Here is a 21964-nt window from a genome sequence, read left to right as displayed (position 1 = left end):
TTTACGCAATTTAGTCGGTCTTACCTGTCAGTACAATTGCTTTGAAACATGATACTCCAAATATATTAAGCAGTGTTACATTTCCGTCACATGCTTGCAGTATTCGACTAATCACTACACACTGGTTAACTGGCCAATCATAGCACACCTCGCTTTTCAGAGCGATGAGCATTGTAAAATATCGGGCATTTCAGAGAGGAGGGCAAAGAGGAGATACAAACATGCACGGTATGTGGAAAATACAGCGTTTTTGACCTAAACCATGCACACACATTGCCATACATCTAAAACAAACGATAAATTTTCCTTTTAGCCGTGTCATATGACCCCTTTAAAGTCAACAGGAAAAGAATGACCCCTACAGGTCATCAGGCTAAGATGTAAAGATCTTTGAATTCTTCATATTAAAATGTGCTTATACTTTTTTCACATGACTGTACATCATTTTGACAATAAAGTTTTAATTATAAATAACCCAACAATGAGTCAGTGCTATAGTTGTTGGGTCAATTTTAACCCAACTGTTTTTAGTGAGTATTTTTCTGATGAAGTGTCCCTTTAATGAAGAATGTTTTTTAAATGAAATTTTGTGTGTGTGTGTGTAAGATGGAGAACGTACGCAGAACGTCCCTCTACATCAAGTTTGGTAGGGATGATGCCCTTCTTGCCGAGCACTGCTGCGACCTTGTCCACTTCCCTCCTGTCCACTGCCTTCATCAGCCGGTCATCATACTTATTCCAGTCTGTGTTCTAAAAGAAAGAGACATGTAAAGATCGTCACACCCAACACTCATAGCGTTTACAGACAGCAGCATTCTATAGAAATGAGACAGATGGACACACCCAGCATTAATAACATCGAAACACACACACAAACATACTCCTTGTGTTTGGCTATGCTGATGAGCAGGGTGGTGGTGATTCAACGCATTATTAGTTGAATGAAGGAATATGAACTACGGTAAGCCAAATACAACAGGAATGAATGAGTCAGTGTAATACTAACTAAATCTAAAGAGCATTTGATAAAATTCATAGATATCTCCCCTGTGATGTACTTTCATAAAAAAACTAGAAAAAGTTTGACACGAAAACTAGGCATTAACATAAGCAAAACAGACTGCTTTAAAGCTGACAATACGAGTTCACCCAAGCTGTTGAAAAAAATCTCAGACAAAAGTTAAATCTCCAGAAGAATTTGACAACATTCTTGCATTCTTGGAGAAAGCTATAAGTCACTCTCCCCAACAGAGCAAGTTCAAAACACACACACACACACACACTCTCTCTCTCTCTCTATCCCTCCAGCTTTTGCAAGACAAAAACATCTCAAAGTAGAGCAAAGTTCATCCGGAGAATCTCTTGATACCTACAAAGTACATGGAGGTGCATTTGAGCCATCGACTCATCTTGGTGGTCCTCTTTCAGTGGTCTGGAGAAGTACAAAAATAAGATACTTTTGCCTATCCAACAAAACGAACACTCAGCCAGCGAGTGTGAGAGTCTGAGTGTGGTCTTCAGTGGAGTCCCCCTCTCCAGCAGGCAGCCTGCACCTTACAGGGGGACGATAAACCCACAGTCTCTCCTCGAGGCTTCATCACGACATGGGATGCACACAAACACGCAGGGAGAGCCGCTGTAGCGCAGGGACCAGCCCCGGGACATCAGCTCCGCCTCTGAGGGAGAGTCGGTCTCTTCCCCTATCAGTCCTCCGTTCAAAGAGAAACCAGTCCGCCTCGGTCTTCTCAAACTATGCAGCGCTCTCTTTCTGCATCTAGCTGCTTTGCTCCTCTATGAAAAATGGCAAGGTCGTCCAACTTCTGGCTGTAAATATGTGTGCCCTTCCAGGTCTAAAATATCCCTGTAAACAGCACGCAGACAAGCAGCTCAGCCTGGTTACCTCTTTATTTTTTGACCTTTCTCCAATGACTGATTGGGGTAGAACTGCTAATAATATCCCATCCTAGCATATTTGCTCCATGAGTAACCGTTACGCTGACACCCGTGAGCGCGAGGAGAAAAACAAGGCCAGCCAAATGAGAGGAACGTCAACGCAGTCTGACCCCCCCACCCAAGCGACACCCGCATATAAAACTTGAAACGGTAATCTCTGCGAGATTAAAGTCTCCAGACCAGGTCATGGGCCGACGGTCTGAGGAGGCGCTTTTAGTCACAGCATACGTCTTCACACCAGGAGGGGTCAAAGCCGACGGACGCACTCCACCGTGGCGAGATTAGGTTTCGGCTTTTACATACAACCGTCTGGTATATGTGCTGCACAGAACGTCATTTACAATCATCCCCCACCACAGTCTGCGCATAAACTGTATTTCTAAAAAGAAGACGTCAGTTTTTAATAGGATAGGTGAGAGGTCTGAAAAGGGATCAGAAGACAGCAGGACGCATTAGATTTTCACATGAGCGACAGTGGGGGAGTTCAGTTACCCCTTAATATGCCCCCACCACCGTCTGTGGCATTGTTGATGCACCACCATACATGTGAGAATACCCACACGTATAACATGTCCAATGGGAGAGTGTGTGCAGGGTATGCACTCTCCAACCTGCTATGTCCCATAGAAACAAAGAAGCGGAAATGGACACATATAGGATCTACTTCCTTAAAAAAGCTCAATAGTGTGTGCATGTGTAAGGTCATTTCAGTTTTTTTTGTCTTTAACGGAGGACATTAAATTACAACTGGGAGGTGTTTATAGCCCTTTCACTCAGTAACATCGTTTTAACATCACACACTATTTAATAGTTTCATTTTATATGGTTATATATTTTTATAATCATAAAATGGTTTGTAAAATTGTAGAAAGCCAATGTGATTAAATCAGAACTTTTATATTTTATAATGTGAAACTGTAAATGAAGATTTGCTAACCAGATAAATTCTATGTGGCTAGCAGGGGTTATGCTTTGGATTTTAGTGCTGGCATGCAAGCATAGTTCTAATGGCGTGATCACACCAAATGCGAAGCATCGCATTCCTCGCTCTTCATTACTCGCGGGATTAGTTCATTACATTCGCATTAGTGACAAAAAAACATTGTGCGGCAGTGTCTTAACCTGTCCAGATGTGTCAAGCAGTAGCGGTCAATAAGCTTCTCACATGAATTTGCAGCAAGTTTGTCTAATCGCGTCTTTACATTGACTAATTTACTTGCACAAATCGCTTGATTTGCGTTTGGTGTAAACACAGCATAACTAAGAGCCCCGTCAGCCCAACCATAAAAAACTCATCTAGGTCGAAAAATCGAACAAAATTATTAGATACTTTTTAGTATTTGCATCTAATAGTTACAAATAAAAACTTAAGTCTATCGGACTTCTACTGAATTTGGGTAAGTAATAATACATAAGTCTATCAGTCTTCTATGGAGTTTGGGTATGTTATAATACATGAAAGCAACTTGCACTTGTTTTATGGAATGTGGGAACAGGTCTGTTTGTTTTGTGTAAGTGGGTGTGTTTGTGGTCATGATTTAGTGCGCACCTATGAGATCTACATGAACATGCAATATTTCTGTGAAGGGTTTTCATGTGCAGCAGGTAAAAGTAATGATGGCTGATGGGGTATAAAGTGATAAGCTCTCTGGTCAGACAATGTATTTAGGTTGGATCTTGGCTGCCGGGCAGTCTGGGTGACTCTATGTGCTATAACTCATGTCAACCCCTTGTAAAAATGAAACCCTACCCCCATCCCATGTCTCACCTCCCTCCCACCCACACACAAAAAAAGTCTTGCCTGGCAACAGCAAACTAATCGCAACGTAAAGGCCAATAAATCTCAACATATGGAAGACGGCTACAGAGTCATTTCCCGGATCATACATGAGTCCAAATATATTAAAGGAGGCATGAATTAAAAATCACAATTTTAATCAGAGCTTTTGTTATATAAGAGGGAATCGTATTGTCGCAAACATGTAAGTGTTAGAACTGGAAATGCCCTTGTTACTCAAATTACATCTGTTATTGACACCAGGCCCAGCGAACGCCAGGTTCTGGAATGCACCTATCTATGACAACATTGATAGGTTGAACGCCACCTCCACAGAAAAATATCAATGACTACTTCTCTAGCCCTGCCCACTGGTTCGTGCATGACAGAAGCAGTGGCACAGAACCAGAAAGAGTGAGCAAGCAAGCAATAAACAAACATGCCGTTAAAGAAAGCTAAATATTGTGCCATCCCTGGTTGTGGAAGAATACAGTCGCTGCATAACCTTCCTGCGGATTCCAACATTAGTAATGCAGGGTTTAGGGCTGAAACGATTAGTCGACATTGTCGACAAATATTCTTGTTGTCGAGTAGTCGTTTGATTACGTGACTAAATTTAAGGGCCTGCAATATCACAATTTGACCGCTATGGCACTGTAGCGCTAGAGTGTAATGCAGCCTTCCCGAATGCTATCGAAGTAGAAGGACACGCAGCGAGAATTATGGTGGAGTACAGATGAAACGAGTAAAGTGTGGGAAAGCTTTACCAAATTGGAAACAAAAAAATGCGGTTGTGTGCAATGCATGCAAGGCGGAACTTGCCTTTCACGGCAGCACAACCTGCATGCTGGAGCATTTAAAAAGGAAACATCCCGGAGAATGAGCAGGAGAGATGTGACTGTTCTCCTCTAGAGCTAGCTAACCAACTTAGCGGTAAATCTTTTTATGAGAGAATGCAATAATAACAGTAATGATAATAACAACAATAATCATATAATTACAGTAATGTTATTATTTGTTTTGCAAAGTATAAAGCTTTGATCGAGCTCAGGAGTCAAGCCTGTTTTGATTATTATAACACTATTAGGTATTGCATGAGAGGAAAATGATTGTAAGAGAGGGACATTAAGTGATGGAAGTCTTCTATCTTGCCTTTATTTTTTAAATATTTTCTTCTGTTACTTGCTCTTTTTCATTAACTCTTTCACCGACATTTATGATTTATCTCGTCATTTAAAAAAACGGTTCCCCGCCAAAAACGTTTTACTGCAATCAGTGTTTACTGTTTTACAGCAGGTGGCGCTGTTACACACCTTTGGGAAAAAGTACAGAATCCCAGAACCTAGAACATATATTTCTTATTGGTTTTTAATGATTGTTCTGAGTGTGGGCGGAATCTTTGACAAAAAACGTTGATTATCTCAAAATTATCTTTTAATCAAAGTGATGCATTTTTGAAGAAACCTACCCACATCTAAGGAGTGATAAAAAAGAACAAATCAAGATTGAAGAATTCGGTTTCCTTCGTTTAAAAGCAGAGACTCTGTTCTTTCATTGGACATATTGTTTGTCCATATATTCTTTACAGAAAATGTACTGTGAGCCATAAAAGTTTGGTTAAAATGCTAAAAAAGGCTGGCGTAGGCTGGCAACTTTCTTTTAAAAAGGCTGACGGGGATAGAGTTAAACTGACCTGTTGTCATAGAAATGCTGCTAAATGCTAAAAAAGGTCCATAATATACCGGATTTATTTATTTGTATTTAAATGTTTGTAGAGAGTATTTGTGTGATTCAAGTTGGACAGAATCAGCAAACTTAAAGAGAGTAACCGGTTGATTCAAGTTCATTAAAGCAAATTTCAAAAGCTGTATTGATTTTATTCATTACGTAAATTATGTATAACTCAATGTTTGAACTAGTTGCAAAAGCTGAAAAATCATTAAAAATGTACAGATTAGTCATTGAAATAATAGATGATTGGTCGATTAATCTGTCTAATAATCGTTAGATTAATCGGCTATCAAAAAATTTTTTTGTTGCAGCCCTAGCGGGGTTAACATTTATTTTTAAAGACGTTCCAGCTCATGTGAGAAAAATGAAGCGTTTGTTCGTTTCATTTCTCCGAGGATTCTTTCATTAACAAGGCAGAGATCGACACTGGATTTTTGGATTGACTAAAATTTAAAAGCAGTGCAGTGCCGTGAATATTGGATCTGATAGGAATGGCGCAGAAATCTTATGAGAGTAAAACATTTTCGTACTTTGCGTCACTATGCTTTGTTAGAGATCGCATGATGCGCCCTGTGAAATCTAGTAATTTGCAATACTTGCAGTGGTTGTCTGTGATCTTAAGCTTGTGCGAATCGCCATCTCTGTGATTTGGTGGGCTCATATGTAATTTTTTATGTTTTGGTATTATTTCAGGTGCTGGGTGATATCCATAAATTACCGGGAGTCTCCCGTTAATGTATTTATCATGGAAACTCTCGTAAAATTTGAGACCCGCGATTGCGGGGATCTTTTGTCCGGTTCGCGATCACGTGTCTCAAATGCAGACAGGTTTGGTTATATATCATTAAACACAATACAACTATTGGCTATACAAACTATACACAAAGCCTCGCAATCACATCCGGGAAATAAGTCAGTAAATTTGAGTAAAATCATGCCATGCGATTGCGTCACATAAAATACTGATGTTGGGAGGTCATTTATAAATCACAGGAGGTCTCCAGATAATACTGATGCCCTGAAAACTGTGAATGGTCCTAATGTGTAACCTAAAGTTACGTCTCGAATCATATACAGAAGGCTCCAACGACGCAAACTGCTATCCAATCAAAGCAGTGGTTATAAAGTTTTAATGTGGCACGCCCAAACCCGATTTTATTCACTCTCTCTCTCTCTCACTTCGCTTCCTGTCCACTCGATCACTAAGCAGTAAAATTAAAGGCCAAAACGGAAAAAACAAATCATCAAAATTAATAATACGTTTATCGCATTTTTAAAACAAAGTTTGAGAAAAGTTTTTAAGCATTTCGATTTTGTAATTATTTCGTAATAAGCTCACGCAGTTCAAAGGAAAAACCTGTTTATAGGGCCTAAAGCATATTGCACATAATACTGTAAAAAACATAAATAAACCCTTAGGTTGGTATATGATCATCATGTTTATATTGGAATGTTTTTGTTGAGAAAAACAAGCACATAAATGTTCGGGTGAAAGTTTAGAGTCAGTCTGTTAACAGTGTCTGCACAGAAACTCGTGGGCTTCTCCGCAGCGCAGCACGAGCACAGCAATTGCACACAGCCATGTTTTAAATGTTTTAAAGGTTGGTAAGCGATCAATTTTATGGAAGCGTTATGTATTTTCATGTTAATAGTGTTAATAAAAGTAAGTGTTTAGATGCAAACAACGCTATTCTTGCATTTGACCCCAAGTTTGGCGATTAAGACTCTTGCATTCATCCGTGATTAAGCAAAAGACAAATTAGTTTTTGATTTATAGTGAACAAAAATGACTTGCTTATCTATATTTGTTTTCACATTAAAATCATTTACGATTAATTATACACGGCTTTTACGCCATTGTGTCTGCCTTTTGATCATACAGGGACCCTTTCCAGGACGGATCCTTTTAATGTTAATAGGTCCCATTTCCGGAATCACCTTTCGGATATATTCGGGATGCGTCTGCGTTCACATATAACACATTGGCACGCTGGCAATTTTTCAGCAATTTTCTAGGATTAGTGGTCTGTGTGAATGGGGTTAATTACATAAAATGGAAGACCAAATCTCTCCAATTCCTCGCAATTCAGTTAAAAGGCCCGATTCACTCCATCACACTACATTTATAAGTGCTTTTCAAATTTCTTTAAATATTTTTCTATTCTTCACACAGAAAATCTTTATTCCACCTGAGCAGCGACATGCCATCCACACATCAACAGGTCTGATTTAGTACCACAGCAGACGAATGAGTAGCTGCTGAGAACCCAATCCCCCCGCCCCACCTCTGAGAGGAGCAGAGAGCTGTCATGCTTGATTTAGAAAGATCCGGAGGCATACGTAACCTTCTGATGCAACAGAGGGTGGGATGTGCTGACAGTGGGGGGTATAAAGAGAGGAGAAAGATATTCTTGGAGTATAAGCAGGATATCCACTATCCAATCACCAATTATACATCAAACAAAAACATCATCTTACAGCTAGAGTTGACACCCAAATCAATATAAATAACAATTATCTTGCATCACATTTTGTAGTGCTGAAAATGACAAATTTGAATTATCAGTATTATTTCTTTCATTCAATAACATCATTCATTTCAGAAACTGTTTTCATGAAAAATACCTTTGTCAAACAAATGATTAAAAGTAAATTCAAAGAACTGAGATAGCGCTTTCCTGTGTTAAACATTCTTAAGTTTGAAGTTTCTTAACAACACTTAGGTGAACTTGTCAATCTATATTCATGTTTACATACTATACATTGTTTTCCTATTCTAAAAGGACAGTTCACACTACGGACGATGACTAGAACTATAAAATTAACTAAACTAAACTATAAAAGTAAATAACTTTAAAAAGTATTTGTTCCAGCTGATGAATAATAAAACATACTGTTAAACAGTCTCCTGTGGCCCTCTAATCGATGATCGTGAGACAGGTTTTATTTCTAAATAAAAGATTGAACAACATTTTTGAAAATTCAGTAAACATTTAAAAGAAATATCAGCGTAAGGTGAGGCGTCATCTCTGATGCCCCGATTAAAATAGATTTATTTATCGATTAGTTTTTTAAAATTCGTTCGATTCAATATCGATTCTCAAAAGCTGTGTTGATTGATTCATTTCATATTTCCGCAAGCATTGAACATTAATGTGAACTACTGCTATCGACCTCTCTTTTTACAACGGGTGGATGTCACAACAGGGATCATCTTTCCTGCATTGCGTAATTAACATGCCGAATGCGGGTGTGTCGTTGAATTTACATACTGTCCTCCCCCAAAAAAACCTGATACAGTAGGTCGTTTGTACATGCACCTTATTACGACCAACAGTGACGTTTGAAGGATGAGCGCCCTTTACCACCGGCAGCTTATTATGAAATACAGTCATTCCATTGCTTTAGCTTGTTCACTTTTATGGATTTAATTCTTTGTTTTTGTTATAGAAGCGTTTCCCATACAATGCGGTCCGCCCAAGTACATATGTCGACATTTTTTATCCATCCGTGCTAATGACTGTATTTGTAATCGAATAACTAGAGGATAAACAGCGCTTATGCGTCTTCTCTCCTTCCGGAATTGTTTGGTGTGAGTGGAGCTCACTTGCATTTAAAATGAAAGAACAATTCGAAATACTGCAAAACATCGTAAGGAAAAGGCAAACCGCATATAGCCGCAGTTTAATGTAGATGTACTGTATTATGATTTTGTCCGATGATGTTGCGTTTAAAAATCAGAATTTTAGCAGCGGTTAAAGTGACTGCTGGCGGCACATTGTTGCAAGCTCCTTTTTCAAAGCTAACCAATGACAGAGACCTGTCGTTTCCATAACAACATTGGTTGAGAAGGCTTAAGCTCGAAAAAATAAAATGGTGGCCGAAATGTCCGTTGGAGGATAGTTTTGTATAAATGCATGTTTAATTTTCACTTTCATCAACTTCGGTTTGCATTTCTATCGAGAAATTAGTAATGTAGTTTTTAAATGTGTGATTAGTTATTGATTATATGATTATTGATATAATTAAAATATACTTCCGTTACGCTGCCTGTTTCTCAGGACTGCCTTCGCGCGCAAAGTCATGTCGTTCGTCTGCTATTTGTAACCAAACACTGCGACGTGATTAGGTCATAAATATGCTAATTAGTTTGTGACGTCACCATCGCCAAAAGTCTGTCAAAATCATATGGGAAACACTGTATAGTATCAATAATTTCATCAATATTTATAGTTTTAAAGATATTTTTGAACCCCTAACCCAACACCAACCCCCACCTTAAAAACTAAATACTATTAAAATGATACAAAACGCAACACCTGTAAATGTACAGTCACAGGTAATTATTGCACAAATTGACTAATAAACATATTACAAAAACAAAATCGCATCGCAAACCTTCAGAATTGAAGCCAGAAATCAGTTTAGACAAAAAGTATCCATGTATGCAGAATGAAGGCAGAGTTCGTTAAGACTGACGTCATGACGAAATCGAGAGCCAATAAGATTTCACAATGTAGACGTAATGACGCAATCTGTCACATGGTACACGAGAACCAATACTTTCGTACAATCACAGCTGACCTATCACTATGTCTGGTGGTAATTTTAAATGTGTGTTAAACCCGGAAGTTCACAGGACGTGAAGCTGTACTGCAGATGGCGCTCATTTCAGCGTCTTTTTCTGATAAAAATAGATCGTTTGACCTCTGTACACTTGGAATATTTGTAAGTCTTGAAAAACAATTGTGACTGTTTTATATGCTGTGTTTTATGTTATACAATAATTAAAAGGAAACATTGCTTGCTCAAAATGCGTGAATGGTGTAATTTGCAATGTTTTAACTGAAAATCACACTCCGATACATGTCATCATTGCAAAGTATATAATACATTGCAAAACATAATTTTATAATGGTGGTAGACAAGAGCTTCTCCAGCTGTTGGTTAGGCGCTATTTTAGGAAATGCTACAATGGGTCGTATTTTGGGAACGTCGAAAACGTCCAATGTGGTCGTATGAGTTGGAGGACTTGTTGCGAATTTAACATCACCTCCACATAAAGGGGAATGGTTCATATGATTGTAGCCCATCTTTTCAAAATAATTTTGTGAAATTTAGTTTGTTATACTGTATCTTAAATGTAAAATAATCTGTTCTGTTTCAATATACCCAAGTATGTTGAAAGTTTAATATACAGGCTTGTGGCTCTTCATTTAATTTTTTAATTCAGCATTGTGATATAGTCAATGATGTCCCAGAACTGAAAATTGCTAACAGTCTTCCAAAGATCTTTCTTTGTGTTCAGCAGAACAAGGACATTTATACAGGTTTGAAACACCTTGAGGGCGAGTAAATAGTGACAGAATCTTCATTTTTGGGTGAACGATCCCTTTAAGTTTAAGGACAAAAAATTATTCAAACCGAAATCACTTATCAACTGTTAAAAAAAATGTACTCAAGTTACAATTCAATTAACTCTATTTCAAGATGTATTGCTATGTGAAGACCCAGTGTCTGTTGTTGTGCACAGGGCTAAACTGATGCTTATATTCGGTAGCTAACTTCCAAAACAGCATCATGATGATCTCGCCAAGTGTGTTGATATGCTAAAGAAAGGCTGTGAGGGACTACTGCAAGGCGTTTTGTTTATATGTACACTGGCTAAACTGAGGCAGCCTTGGCCACCATCTAAAAGACAAGCTCATTATCATGACTGACCAGGCGTACTGCACAACGGAATGAGAGCATATCCATTTCTCACGCATTATCTAATCTTCATTTAGAATTATAGCTTTGACCCCACCAGTTAACATCAGTTATCAGTATTGGCAATATTACAACACAAATCAACAGTATAAGAAGTCAAATAAAGTTAATTTCTAGTGAAATCAAAAATGAATATCCGTTGTTTTACAAACATATCGTAGCACTTTCTTTGAAAGTTTAAAAATTATAGTAGGGGCATTTTTAAGCACTATTATTGGAAAGTAACACACACACTTGAGCCATCCACACATGTCCAGCTGTTTGATCATGACCTGCAGATCTGACCTCTGACCTGGCAGTCAGACCATTTCCCTGCTATTTTCCACTACTTCCGACAGCCGGGTAAAGAGCGAGATCAGATTTCTGCTGACAGTATATGTCATTCATTTCATTCTTTTGCATAGACGTGCAATGTTTCTTCATCTGCAAATCTTCCAGGGACAACATGGCAATGTTACTTTAGTGACATCATTAAGGTCTCCGTTGCGATTATCATTAAGCGTTGCTACATTCTCTTATAAATGTTGAAGTGACTGACCAAAAAAGAGGGCCGTGCCTGAGATCACATTGCTCAGCCAACACTCGAAAATATAAACGGATATGGGTGCGATGAAGCATCGGCATTCCGGTGCGTGTGTTTGCATAATGCGTGAGCACTTGGCAAAAATTCAAGAAAAACACGCCGGAGGGCAAGATGCTTTCTTTGATAAGATAACTTTTTTAAGAAACAAATAACAGCAGAACACAAACAAACAAACCTTCTCATTTCTAGCAATCTCTTCAACCTGCAAACTTATATCATGTCTGTGATGTTGAGATACATATGACTCCAGTACAGCGGGGTCTCTACACTCAGACGTGGTGAAAAGCACGAGATAAACATTAAACCGCAGTGAAGTCAGAGGCCTTATTCATTATTCCTTTACCAGGGAAAGATTAGGAGAGTGTGAAAGAGACACCCCAACAAGCATGAATGGACTGTGGGTGGCATAGCACAGCTCAATGGATTCTAGACGGGGGAGTCATGACTTCTGAGATCATCCTCTGCTGCTCGGCGCCAGAAAGTCCAACCTTTTTTTATCAAACTTGGGTATCTTTATTCCAGAGCAGAGTCCTCCCATCGCGCTGTTATCGCGGGAGTTATTGAGTCTGGAATTTATGCTTCTAATTCATCAAGTACAAGCCAAAATAAATAAAAAGTCACAAACCTTGTTTTATGCAAAGAAAGAAAAATTCTAAGACATTCTGTAAAAACTGGAGAATCTAGAACTTTGACATTCTGGTGCACGTGTGGCTTAAAACCTGAAGTTTTGAATATGTAATGTATGGGACAAAGATAAAAAAAGACTAAATCAAAACTTTGCTGTTAGATTAAAAATGCATAACATGACAGGGAAATAATTTAAGCGGTATGAGAAATTACTGAAAGGTTCAAGTAAAAAAGGAAATGATCCCTGTAAAATCAGACATTGAGTGGATGCTTTAGATGCCTTGGATTACATTACAGTGACCTTGCATGCTCTCGTTTTGTGAATTCTGGTGCATAGCAGAAAACAGCAGAGCGTGACATTGCCTTTTCTCCTACACATAATGATTCTTGTTCCTGTAGTAACACTGGAGCCCCCTAATGGCCTGACTGAGATAAAACTATTCCTGCGATCCAAACACCAACCCATGCCCAAAGGTCCTTTTATATGAATATGCCATTTACCCAAACACCAATACTGCTCACAACATTCCAGCAACTCAATAGGCTGCGTATTCCATTAAAACAATATTTGCATAACCACAGGTTTCTGTTAAACCCCATAGGGAAAACAGGAGGAAGAATAAATCATCAGAACAAAATTGCATTGGCATCATAGCAATACCTTAAACAACGTAAACCAAAACAACACCAAGCAAACACTCTGATAAGAAGACAGTAAATGAGGCACAAAAGCTGATTTATGAATAGCTGAGTGCATGTTTGTGCGTTTATGCGCGTGTGGTATGTGAGGAGGAGGGGTTACGTGGAGGAGATTTACAGGAAAGGTAATAATACAAGCCCCAACCTGCCATTCTCAGCCTTGCGGGATGGTTGCTAGGTTTTAGTTGGCACAGTCACATGTAATGTCAGCAGTGTGACCTTATTCCTTTTGTTTCTCCCCCCTTTCCAAACATGCCCACTATTTGTTACAAAGTGCCTCTCTACAATAATAAAAGACCGATTTATAGGAGTCAACATTTAAAGGGGGTGGGTGCCACATTGTTTCATCCATTCAGACTTCTTTACAATGTTAAACTTGCTGGCTTCTCATGCTTGACATGGTCAACTTGTCACAAAAACAAGTTGGACATATTACGTAGTATTTCTGTGATACACTCCCTCAGCATTCGTATATATTTCGGGAAGTTTTTGTCAATCATGAATTTCGTTTAGTAACAACTTTTCTTCACTTATTGGACAAGCCTCCATGACAAGCACAGGCCCATTAATGTGCCCCATCATCGCAAAGTTCAGCTGTGTTTGTTAGTTCACTGCATTCGGTTGATGAATGTTATATAAACGGTGGATATAATGCTGGATTTGGAGATCGTTTGAAACTGAAAGATGGATAGCAGGTAATGAACCGCATGCCGAAAGTCGGAGTCAAATATCGGTTTTGTTAGCAATCTGTGTGTACATGCATAGGGTACACCACACAAACTTATAGTGAATCAACAGCTATGCAGGTATAATGCAATGATGTTTTGCATGTGCTTTAGCTCCGCTCCCTCACACGCGCTGAGAAGGGACGCCTATTTTTGGAAATAATCGTACAACTATATCTCTCTTTTAAATGTAATCAAACTAAAATCTCTTCGAAGATAGGAAGTATGCAATTCTACTCTCTAAGGGACTCAAGATTGGTATATGTTTGGTATATGGTAGACAACGTGTTTAAAGCGGGCGTAACACACTGGTATCTGCTAATCTCATATTAATCTTGAGTACCTATAGAGTAGTATTGCATACTTTGTATCTTCGAAGAGTATTTAGTTTGAACACATTTATAAAAGATAGATACAGCTTTACGATTGCTTCCAAAAACATATGGCACGTGCGGGGGGAGGGGTAGGCTGAACTGAAGCACATGCACACCCATTGTCAACAAAACACAGACATCAGTTTCACTCACCGCATGTCTGGCATCTTTTAGTACTGGGACGGCTCCATATATCAGTTTCAAACGATCTCCAAATCCAGCATTATATCCACTGTTTATATAACATTCATCACCCAAATGCAGAGAACAAACAAACACCTGAACTTCACGAACGTATGCTCTCGGTCTATCCTGCTCAGAAGGGAAAGTGACGTCTGCGCATGCTACTTCTCCTGCTCTCCTGTGGCCGTGCCGCATGCTTTTCCGGTAGAATTGTCAAATAAGGGACTAAGAAAAGTTGTTACAAAACAGTTTTATATGTTCTAAAAAACTTTCCGAAACCTGTACTATTGCTGGGGGAGTGTATCGAGCACAGAAATACTACGTAATAGGCCCAACTTGTTTTTGACAAGTGGACCATGTTAAGCATGAGAAGACAGCACGTTTAACATTGTAGAGAAGTCAGAACCCATGAAACACCGTTGCACGGCCGCTTTAAGACATCGAATGGTGAAGTTCAGTAGAAACTCAAGTAAAACCAGAAAAAGGGGTACTAACTGACAAAACCTGTTGGGACTTCTTTTTAGTGAATTAAGTAGGTTACTCTTCTAATCACTGGTAAGTGAAATCATGCAAAGCAAGATCCTTACCATCTTTCGCCACCAGCCTTTTTTTTTTTAAAGTTGCCAGCCTACGGCAGCGTTTTTTCACATTTTCACCAAACCTTAATGGCTCACAGTACATTTTCTGTAGGGAATATATGGACAAAACAATATGTCCGATGAAAGAAAAGCGTCTCTAATTTTAAACAAAAGAAACCGTATTCTTCCATCTTCATTTGTTCTTTTTTTATCCCTCCGTAGATGTGGGTAGGTTTCTTCAAAAATGCATCATTTTAATTAAACCGCAGAGTTAAAGTGATCGTTCACCCAAAAATAACAATTCTGTCATCCGTTACTCACCTTCTTTTCATTTCAAACCTGTGTGCTATTCAAATAGCATTTTTAATTTTCTAATAATTATTGTGGATCGAATATTCAAACATTCGTGTATGTCCCAAATAAAATAATTAGTGAAATTGCTACTTTCAAACATAATCGTCATAAAGAATTGTTTTTCCTGCATCTTTTGCTATTTATTAACAAAGAATACTTTTTCTGCATGCAAGACTGCAGAAGCCGCCTGCCAAGTACATTCCACATGATCAATATTAAACCAAATAACATTCACTCCAGCTCCTGGGCTCTCACAGAGGAACTGTCTGTAGTGCTGAACTAATATCAGTATATGTTTCATTCACAAACATTACATCACAGGTATTTGTTTTTAGCGTTATGTTTCTCATACAGTAGGTGTAAGGTTAAGGGAAACGGAACATGCAAACGATAAATACCAGAAATACCTTAAATATCTAAATATTATGCCATACAATGAGAAATACCCTAAGTTTTACATTGGGTGTGGGAGTACCATACAACATAATAGCAGGCTAAGCCAGGCAAAATTTACCAATGACGAGTTAAAAACAATGGATGAGAAAGAACTGTGGTATATCTAGACCCAGAACCCACTCAGAAAGAAAAGAGGCCACACTCAAGGGATGCAGAAAGACAAAAGGAAAGGTAGCTCTGTAGCACATCTCTCGAACAGACTTCTGTCCTCCAGCTATTATAGTGACTCAAAGTCATGCATAAATGTAACAGGAGCGTGTTTTTTGTAAGCGTTTGTGAGAACATGCGTACAAGGCGAGTGTGGGCAAGCACAGGGGTATGGTCCATCTGCTGAAAAATGCACTTCCGTTTTTAAGGGTATCGAAACGAGCCAGCATTCGGGAAGAATTAACTTTTTTTGCATCGACAAACCCATACACATCTCCAGTCCGGAAAGACTTGAGAGAAACGAGCCAGGACTTATGGGAAATGTCTCTAGCAGGGCATCAACGAAGGTCTAAGCTCCGGTACCCGGTGGCCTGTCAGTATAGCATGGGTTTCCAACAATTATGATTATCAAAAGTGAATCAGCTGTTCGTGATCGAGCTTCATCTCTAGAGGAAGTATTACACAAAGTTTTAAAATTGCCTTTCTAAAATAATTTGTTTAGCACGTTACCAGCTGTTGTTTAAATGTTCACGACTAAACCTGAGACTTTACATTGGTCCAAAGACAGGTGTTATGTGGTAATGTTAGTTGTAAAACCCATCGCGCCCAACGGTTCAGAAGACTTGTGCTCAACATAATTTCTGTAAAGCTTATTCTTTAAAACATATTTCCGCCATATTGCTTATCTTGATGTCATCCAAAGCACTTGTGTAAGGGCTCCATGTCATTTTTTGCATACAGGGAGGGGAGCAGAAGCTCATTTGAATTTAAAGAGACACAAACAAAATATATATATATATATATATATATATTATAAAGTCAATACATATTAAGTGAAGAAGTGTTACATAAGACGAGACGATTCTAACCCTGTAGTGATGTAGTTTTTTATTCTTATGAAAAATAAGAATATTAGAATTGCTTTTTTAATTTTTGAATAAATATTGCGGATCGAATAGTGTGTACATCCCTAGCACATTTCATTTCTTCTTCACTTCTTCATAGTCTTAGAAGCACAGCGTTACCATTTGCAGCGTTAAGCAAAGCTAGCGGGCATAACTAGGTCCTGTTTAGGAAAATGGTATTAGATCGGTACATGGATTCAAGTACTCGCCGATACCAGATTTTTATGTGGTAGCGGTGGCATTTCCGATTCTAGTATCGGTATCGGAACAACCCTAGACACAGACAAAAAATGTGAATATCATTAACATTTAAAGACACAGACAAAAAAAAAATCAAAGCCTTCAGAAACCATTTTGGTCTGATTACCAACGGCCACATGTAATGCAAATATAAGGTCATCCTTAAGACAAACCTAATAAAGATTAATGCACAACATTATTGTTAGTGCACATTTTTTTTTGTTCCCCCACACATGTCTAAGATGAGCCCATCTCCTTTCCTTTTCCAGAAAAGTGGTTGTTTTGATCATGTAAGATGATCTAAGCCTCCTCTCAAATAGAAGAGAGGTGCAGTATAGGACAGAAGACAACACACATTCTAACCCAGTATAAGAGTCAAAATTAAGTGGGGGACACTGAAGGGGTTAAGAGATAAAACATGCCAGATTTTACACTGTACGCCCAATCGTACAACTGGTAACATCTGGTATCAGCACATTCCTCCTTTCACGATCAAACTCTGGATGACTTCAGAAAAAAATGAAATGAGGAATGAGGAAAAAGAAAAAAAAAAGTTTTGCTGATAAGTTAAAGATTGAATAACTATCAAAGAGAGTTCACCTGAAATTACATAGGATTTTAGCGACTGACAGATCCAAGTCCAGATCCAGTACACACCTTTTCTGATATTACAAAGAAGAGCACTTTACAAGATCCATTCTCTCACCCTGAACTACTTGCCATGATTGTTAGTGAAATAATGTATTCTTCTGAATCTGATCAGTTAAAGCGATATAAGAAAACAGAGGGCTTAAGAAGCATGTTGAATGTTTAAATTATTTATATTTATTGATTTTAAGGCACAGTACATTCCTTATAATTACACTAAATCCCAAGCAGGTAATGCACTTCATCATCAACATGATGATCCTGAATGAGATTTGACTTTCCAAAAACCTTAATGAAGGTGGAAAGTATACTTCATGCCTAGAGTCAGTAAACTGGTTCAGTCAAAACACTGCAATATTGCATTAACGTAAACTTTGTGGTGTTTTGATGACAGTGTTCCGGGTTCCGACCATATGAGCTGTTCATATACGTAAGCCTGAGGGGTTTCGACTACAACACGTTCCCATTGCCTGTAATCCCCAGCCATTCATCCATCCTAGGATAACCTTCAATCCACACTGGCAGTTCCCACCATAATGGGGGCCCAAGCTTTACACGGCAAAGAGACTCGGTGGGCACTACAAACAGAGACAGAGTGCACTTTTCAGACAAGCACAGCAGTCACAAACACTTAAACACCATGTTTATACACTAGTTGTTCCACGAAACGAGGGAAAATACACATTTTATCTAATGAAATTAAATTGTCCTATGTAGGAGGTGATATTTTTTAATTCCCCTAAAAAACATTTTCACCTTATTAAATATTTATAGTAGTAGTAGTAAAAACCATTTCTTAATTTTAACGTTCTTCACAAAGAGAAATAACACTCAATAACGTTCTAAACTGCGTTTTCCCATTAAGGCTACTTCCATCAAATACAAAGAAACTGCAGAATAACCCATTACTAGTAACAAGTCCAGGGTTTATGAAGTAAATAAAAGGAACCCAAGTGAACGGTTACCCCCCTCCTGACAATGAACACAAAATGATGAGAGAGTTTACCACAGCACATAGATACAACAAATTTGTTCTTGAATTTAAAAAAAATAGGCCAGTCAGGACAAATTATGGTTGTATATACAACGAGGAATGCCCCAGGCTGTGTTGCTACAGTTTCAGAACATTGTGTCTAGGGTGCAAAAAATTTTTTTGTAGAACTAGGCTTCCTTGAGAAGATATTTATCTACAAACATTTAAAATATGCAAGCATTCATCTCGATATCGATTTATTTTTATTATGAGAAAACTAAACGTTTGACCTGTTTCCTTGTCCCAAAGTAAATTTTTTGGGTTTTTGAAAGGTCTGTGGTCAACACATTTTATTCTTCAACATAAAAAAAGAAAAGGCATTGTCAAGAACACTAAACTTTCAACAAAAATTTGGATGGAGATTCATCCACATTGTAGACAATACTTGGTTATATTTATCCCCTTTACGCATTTTACTGTTAGCCTGCATTGTTCGTTGGTACCAATGCAACCATTACTGTCAAAGAACAAAGCATTCACAATGGTAATCTGGTCGTTTGTAATGCAAACAAGAGCATGAGAGTGCTTCAGTCATCCAACCAAGCAGCTCTATCAATCCCATATCAAAACCTACAGAAAATTAAGACAATCACTAACCAGTAATAAAGATGAAGGACAGAAAGACAAATTCTGCTGTGAAGAGAGGCAGAACCTGTTACACTCAGTAAAGAAAACATTCACTAAAATGACAAGCAAAGCCGCATTGAGAAATAAGTCTCTCTGGCTTTAAAGTTTAAGGTTGTTAGATCATTGACATGTATACTGAAAACAGAAGCCGTTCACTGTGAGTAGTGGTAGGATAGTGTGCATTCATTTAATTAAGGCCCCAGGTATTACTCAAGCTTCAAACACTGTTTTCACACTACCACACTTTTAAAGACAAACAAAAGTACAAAACAAACATGACAGTTCAATACTCTAACTACTTCACAAGCTAAATGCATGTTTAGCTCTTAAGGCCCAAGTATTTTAAAGACAACCTGACATTTTTTCCGAACATTCCTTTTTACTTCTATATGGTATAGGGTGTCTAAAATTAGACAACTGAAACCGGAGACAACACCATGGCATCTTTTGAGAAGAATCTACAGAAAAATTCAGCACAAAGACTCTGAAAATGACAAAAAGAGAGGGCGTGCACCCATGGTCCTTTGTGTTGTGTTAAAACAGAGGGAAACAAATGACTAGAGCTGAGAGAGTGTAGAAATGTGCCCTTTTTGTCAAAATCACATCAGCTGGAACCATGCTTACTCTGAAAAAAGACCAACACTGATTTGAGACCAACTGATTCGCCTTTACAAGACATTAAATGTCTGAGTATCCATGACGTTATTTCCTTGCACACTGAGATCCCTTCATCAAAACAAAACCCTTGAAAAGGATTCAATAACTAACCCCCATGCAGCCTACCATGCTATGTGCTAGGCTCTTTGACATGGTAATGAAAAAGGGGGTGGGTTTCAAGCATATGTTGCCATCAGCAGTCTCTGAATTAAAGCGAAGATTGCGTGATTTCTGAATTCATATTCAACTTAACAGCTTCAGAACTCACAAAACGTGATATTAGAAATGAATAGAAAATCAACACATCGCACCACCCATTCAAAGCCATCCACAAATGAATGTACTACACAACATAGAGAGGCATGTTGAATTACACCTCACCAAAGCTCGACAGACATTCAAGTAGTAATAATGAATGTGTCAATACAACTTCTGGCCTTACCGTGGATGTGATACAGAATGAAGTGTCAAAAGATTTGACTTATTGATCCGCAAAACTTTAATTTTAGACACAATTGACTTGTTAATTGTAACACAACGGAAATAAGATATTAATAAATCGCGGAAAGAAAATACATTAAGCGATTTCGCCTTATGGGCTTCCGTATGACAAAACAAGTAAATCTGTTGTAAACTCGTAACTTACGGTGATGGTAACTTCATGCTTTTTCAATCGGTACTTCAAACTCTTCATGTTTACTCTTTTGTCGTATACATAAACAGAAGCGTGCAGAATAGACGTAGAATATGTTAGACCAACGGTTAAGTTTTACAGTTTCGCTTGATTATACAAAAAACTTTTAACGTGTGACAACACTCTGCGTTTTTCACCTGACGCGAACACCGACAGGCTTATCTGGACTCTTTGTCTGACTGACAAAGTCGTAACCCAATCGTTTTTAGGGAAATAAGAATAAATTATGTATAGACCAATCAAACGTTAGAGGGGGAGGAACTTCCTTATGGTCCTAGCAGCTTTTGAAATTGTAACTGGGAACAACAAGAGATGCTGTTGAGCGCTGACGTGATCCTTACCTGGAAAGGGCCGTACTTTGTCGATTTTGGACTTTTGGGAGTTAGTGTGAAATGTTTTTTTTTAAATCAACACCTAAAAAGTGGGTGGCACACTACAATTCGGGAATAAAAATGCAGATGTAGGAAATAAGAACTGAAATAGAAACTGGTGTATTTTCAACATCGTAAAAACACAATACAATCGGTATTAGGCCTTTATATATATATACAACAGTAAACAATTCGGCTGTCACGCCTTTCTCTTCTTAAGGATTTTTCTTGGATATGTTTTTATATTTGGTTATTCACATGCCACTCGGGAGATCTGTTGCCCTCTTCTGGCCCTGAGATGAACAAATGATAAATGAGCTTAATGTAGGTCCACGTCAGGTAACAATAAAAACATTTAATTTATATATTATAAGAATAAAATATTTATATAAAAGTTGCCATTTTCCATAAATAAAAATACAAACTGTCAATACAAACCCTTATCAAACTGTCACATCTGAAATAAAATCGTAAAAGATGTCCCTTTCTGTTGCTGATTACCATGGATTTTGCTGATAACCTGTACAGAAAGTGAAAGCGGGTTTTTCAAAGGAAGAATTTCCCCTTTATAAACCCTCGGTCAGTAAAGCTGATTTAGCCGGAAACAATATATGACGATAATAAAAAAATTTAACTCAAAAATTGTCCTATGCTTATACGGTTGGTAATAATCCACAGTTTAGATACAATTCTCAAATATAATAATTATCGATCATAATTGTATGTATTATAAAGAATATATTTCTTAAGAATTGAATGCTTAGATTTGAACATTTACCATATAAATAATGTTTATTAGTCAAAAACACTGAATTAAAGATGTTGTGAACTTT

General features: G+C 38.0%; 1 protein-coding gene across 3 annotated transcripts in view; it reads right to left on the bottom strand.

Annotated features, from left to right (window-relative positions):
• Positions 1 to 20897, bottom strand: part of uacab (uveal autoantigen with coiled-coil domains and ankyrin repeats b) — a 39544-nt gene extending 18647 nt beyond the window's left edge. The window contains exons 1-2 of one of the 3 annotated variants that reach the window (XM_056756392.1): positions 20713 to 20897; positions 620 to 750 (exon numbers count right to left, since the gene is read on the bottom strand). In XM_056756392.1, coding sequence (XP_056612370.1) covers positions 620 to 750; positions 20713 to 20760 — 179 coding nt within the window. In that variant the 5' untranslated portion in view covers positions 20761 to 20897. Of the gene's footprint in view, positions 1 to 619; positions 751 to 1373; positions 1608 to 9859; positions 9920 to 20712 lie in introns of those variants that run through there. The other 2 variants (XM_056756408.1, XM_056756400.1) reach the window with 2 other exon arrangements.
• Positions 20898 to 21964: the final 1067 nt, after the last annotated feature.

This window comes from Triplophysa dalaica, chromosome 1, assembly GCF_015846415.1.
Source record: "Triplophysa dalaica isolate WHDGS20190420 chromosome 1, ASM1584641v1, whole genome shotgun sequence".
Classification (NCBI taxonomy): Eukaryota; Metazoa; Chordata; class Actinopteri; order Cypriniformes; family Nemacheilidae; genus Triplophysa; species Triplophysa dalaica.
The sequence above is the reverse complement of the archived record's forward strand: the minus strand, read 5'-3'. Positions and strand labels throughout refer to the sequence as shown.